The 4563-nt window shown below is 47.9% G+C and overlaps 2 protein-coding genes across 2 annotated transcripts; both read right to left on the bottom strand.

The window, feature by feature from the left end:
- Positions 1–1115: 1115 nt before the first annotated feature.
- On the bottom strand, positions 1116–2761 carry LOC142418479 (actin-like). The gene is given in 5 exon segments (XM_075520344.1): positions 1116–1623; positions 1625–1739; positions 1742–1897; positions 1900–2231; positions 2757–2761. Coding segments are annotated over 5 exon segments (1116 nt in total).
- A 221-nt stretch (positions 2762–2982) lies between these two features.
- Positions 2983–4070, bottom strand: LOC142418430 (actin-1-like). The gene is given in 4 exon segments (XM_075520242.1): positions 2983–3605; positions 3608–3750; positions 3752–3791; positions 3794–4070. Coding segments are annotated over 4 exon segments (969 nt in total). The 5' UTR covers positions 3957–4070.
- Between the last annotated feature and the right edge of the window lie 493 nt (positions 4071–4563).

Genomic DNA, 4563 nt, shown 5'->3' with positions numbered 1-4563 from the left:
ATCTGCAGGTGTGGATGAAGACGACGGCTGTAAATGCATAATTTTCAAGTTGTTTATTCGAATGCAAATTTCATTGCTGAAAATTCACACCTTTGCTATGAATTTCATAGTTCACTTTGGAAATCCAATCAGTTAGCCACAATATTTATGCTAGTTAAGCTTATTTATAATTATTTGTAAAAACTGAGCTTGGCAAGGCAGATTTGCTTAGTAATTCCAGCAAATATTTGGAGGATTATTTTGTCACTTCCCCTAGCTCTCGGTGATGTCGTAGAGGAATAACACTTTCTCCTAATGTATTCAGCTTTTCCCAAAAGAGAATCAGTGTCAGCTAGGGACCGATGCCTCCACCTTCCCTTGGATGCCCGACATCAGAACAGGAGTCCTCTGAGAATAAACCCAAACCAGATCCCTTTCACCTCGTGCTCTCTGACTAATTTACTAATTTTAATTAGCATTATATTAAGTTATCTAAATGTAGTCTCATGTAGTCCTTATGCTAGAACATTAGTGAAATCCCACAGAAGGACAAACGGAGGCAACGTTTTACGTGATGTGACATAGCAAGTCACACGGCAAGGCCGCCAATGGCGCAGAGATACTCCAGGTCCGAGAGCTCTGCTTTAACAGCCAGATCCACTCGTTTTCCTTTATGAGCAAAAACAAATTTAGAAGTTCAGACCCCTCTGAGCTCCTCCGGGGCTGCTCCAGGAGATCTCCAGCGCTGTGATGAAGGGTCAGCAATACCCCTGGGCCCTCTGTTTCTCCATCAGAGGCCTCTTTCCACTCTTTGGAAGTTTACGGTGAATGGCAAGGAGCCAGCCCCCACGGGCACGGGACGGAGGTGGCTTGTTCTCAAGTGTTTAAAAGTCTGACAAACTGTTTGCAGTTCTAGCAGGGATCAACACATTTCTAGAATTAAAACCAACATCTTGGATAGCAAAAATGCTCTGAACAAGGACTCTTTCTTCAACCCAATGCACAAGGGACCTTTCTTTAGTAAGCTATAAATTCACTTACTATAAATCAATTATTTTTGTACTGGTTTATTAACTGCTCTCCAGCTGTTCAGATTGGCACTTAAAAAAAATTCCTGGATGGTCCTACGGAAGTTTTCAAAAGCATTTTCTCTGGAGTACTGTTGGTCCAACCTCGTTATAGTCTTCCTTGGTAACCCACATATTCCTAAGTGCTCTTAAGCTGGCAAGGATGGAAGCACCAACTCACAGGCAGTACATCCGATCTTGGGGCGAGATGATCTTGATATGAATTGTGTTGGGAACTCCTGTCTGGAGCTGCTTCAGTAGCCTCTCCTTGAAACCTTGGAGTAGAGTCGACCTGCCCGATAACAGCACGTTCCTTAGGACGTGGGACTGGATATGCTCATGACACTTGGCGACGCGCTGGAGGACCATCCCTCCAACCCCTGGCCCTGGGATTTCTGCCTCTGCGGGCACTAAAAGCGCTTCAGGAGCTCAGACTAGCTGGTCTCCTGCCTTGACAGCCCTTCCGTCAGGGAGAATGTACTCACACCTAAGTTTTTCAGGCTTTTTCTGCATATTTTGGCTAGGGTCTAAAGCAACATCGCACAGCTTCTCCTTCATATCCCTGACAACTTCTCTCTGCTGTGCTTAGGAAGGAGTGCCTGGTCTCCGAGAGGAGCCTAGCAAGGTATTTGGTTACACCTTTGCCTGCAAAATCCAGCCTGGTAATGCCACACAGCAGGTAACAGCCTTTGTGACAGGGACGGTGACGGTGACACGTTCGCCACTGTCCAGCACGAGTCCGGTTGTGCGGGCACAGGCATAGGGGGCTGTTAGCGCCTGCAGAGTCACGAAAAGGGCAGGCACCTGGAAGCTTTCAAACACCATCTCAGACATTTTTTCTCAACGGGAAAAGGGTTGAGAGGGGTCTCGGTCAGCAGTGCTGGCCTCTCACTGCGTTTCATTTTCAGTTCTTGTTCATATAGGTACCTCCAAATCTTCTCCATGTCATCCCAGGATGTAACTACTCCATTTTCCATTGGGTAAGTAAAAGACAAAATGCCCCTTTTGGACTGGGCTTCTTCCCTGACATAGCAGTCCTCACGAACCACCCCAAACAAGACACGTTTGAATTTGGGGTGCCCCACAACAGTAGAAATAACCGAACGGGGTGCCTGTTCCCCCGACAGACCAGCCTTACGCTGTCCAGAGCTGATGTCAAAAATCACCCGGCGCGGGTCCCTGCCGCTGCCGCCGCAGAGTCAGGCGTCCTGCGCAGGACGGTGCCGTCCCTGGCAGCGGCTGCTGGCGCAGAGCATCGGCGAAATGTTCTAGATCCCCCCGTCGCGACTAGGCACCACCGGGCTGAGCTCACCATCCTCCGCAGCTGCACCGGCAACGCCGCTTCCTCCAGGGAGCCGGCAGCGTGGAGCGGTTTGATTCAGGGTTAGTACTTGGAAGTGAAACTGGGTGTTCTTACTTCCCAGATAAATTACAGCAGAGAATCAATGGATTTTTTTCAGACCCTCAGGCACAGAGGAGGGTCGGTTACAGTAATTGCATTTGCATTGATTTATATTTGGATCCTGTTTGGGGTTTTGCTGGGTTTCTAAAGGAAACATTTTTAATGAGGTCAAAAATAATGTGAAAGCTAGTTTTAGAATACAAAACCCAGATATCTCAAAGACTTTAGCGGGAAGAATCTCCCAGCAGAGGAGATACGCTACTCCCCATATGACTCCAAGGCAGGCTGTGAGTCAGCTAAGGAGTTACTGCATCCCCGTGATATCTGCACACCCGCACGCCCTGCGGAGGGGAGGGGAGCTGATAAACAATAAGATCCTCCTTACCAATGTTTTTAATGTTTTATTTTCAGACAGCTTCTGTCAGCCAATAAACACACCAACAGCTGTAGCACCTTTTAGGTCAGCCAGCTCTCAGCAGGGTTTCTTGCTCAGGTGTTGTTGTAGCAAGCCATTTACTTGGTCTGACGTTCTCCTTAAAAGCATTTCTGGTGAATGACAGCTGCCCCAAAATCCTTGTAATCACTCACAGTGACCCACATTTGTTTGAAAGATGTCAGGCAGGTGAGGATGGAGGCCCCAATCCACACGCAGTATTTTCCCTCAGGGGGTGCAATGATCCTCACAAACATGCCAGCAGGCGTTCGCAGCTTCACGTCCTTCAGGATCCGCTCTTCCAGGCCAGCGAAGAGCATGGACCCACCTCAGAGCAGGATGCTGCCATAAAGATTCCTGCGCACGTCGACGTCACACTTCACGGTGCTGTTGAAGATCATTTTGTGCACACCAGGAGCTTCAACTCCAATGTTTGCAGGCACCAAAAGAGTCTCTGGTGCACGAAAGAGCTGGTTGCCTATCTAGATAATATTGTTGTCAGGCAATCTGTATTCTTTCATGATTTCTTCTGGCTTTGCTTTCATTTCTTGGATAGGGTCTAAAGCTACGTAGCACAACTTCTGTTTGATATCTCTCACAATTTCCCTTTTAGCTGTGCTAGCAAAAGTGTGTCTACTCTCCAAAAGAAGCTTCATAAAGTATTTGGTGATATCCAGCCTGGAGACAGCATGGGGTAAACAGTATCCTTCATATGTGGGGACGTGTGGGTAACACCATCCCCGCCGTCCATGACTATTCCGGTAATACGGGCTGATGCGTAGAGTGCCAGAGTTGCCCGGACCACAACGTACATAGCTGGCACCATGAAGCCTTCGAACATGGTCTCTGTCATTTTTTCCCGGTTTGAGAGGATTGAGGGGGGCTTCAGGCAGCACCACTGGCCTTTCACTGGCTTCCTTCTTAGCTCATACTCATAGACATGTCTCCAGATCCTTTCCATATCATCCCAGCACGTAACTATGCCATGGTCAATTGGATAATTCAAAGACGGAACCCCTCTTTTGGACTGAGCTTCTTCTCCAATGTAACATTCTTTCTGCCCAGCTCCCAGCATTGTGGCTTTGACTTTCTAGCGACCAACAATTGCTGTAAAAACAGACTTTGGGCCACTGTCACCTGCGATACCCGCTTTGAACAACCCAGACACATTGTCAAAGATTACAGCTGGGACATCCAAAAGGTTGGGGTCAAACATTCTTCATGGAGTCGATGGCTCCCCCGGCACCGTTTGCCTGTTCCCCTTTTACAGGCTGGTCACCACTGCTAGGGAAGTCTTCTCGGGGATGTACAGCTTGCCGCTTCCAACGTGTCTGCCCCCACCTACCTCGCAATGGCCAGCGATACAGTAATACATTTTTTCAGCAAGTTACCTGATCCCAGGCACTTCCCTGGCTCTGACCAGTGGAGCTTCTCCATGCCTCCAGCCAGACGACTATCAATTCACCCAGTCTGATCCACAGGTCATGGACCATCCCTGTAACGAGCCGGGGAGCATTCTTTTCCTCAGAATAGCAAAGCATGTCATGCAAAATACATGCATGACAATAATTAAATTTTTTCACATGTGCCTCTGGCTTAGCTAAGACTCTACAAATATTTCCAAGAGTTCGTGAAGATTAGGACAATTTTGCCCCCCTGTAAGTATTAACTGAATTACCAGT

The sequence above is a fragment of the Mycteria americana genome, chromosome 18 (assembly GCF_035582795.1).
Source record: "Mycteria americana isolate JAX WOST 10 ecotype Jacksonville Zoo and Gardens chromosome 18, USCA_MyAme_1.0, whole genome shotgun sequence".
In the NCBI taxonomy this organism is placed as follows: Eukaryota; Metazoa; Chordata; class Aves; order Ciconiiformes; family Ciconiidae; genus Mycteria; species Mycteria americana.
Note: the sequence above shows the minus strand (reverse complement) of the source record. Positions and strands in the feature narration are given on the sequence as shown.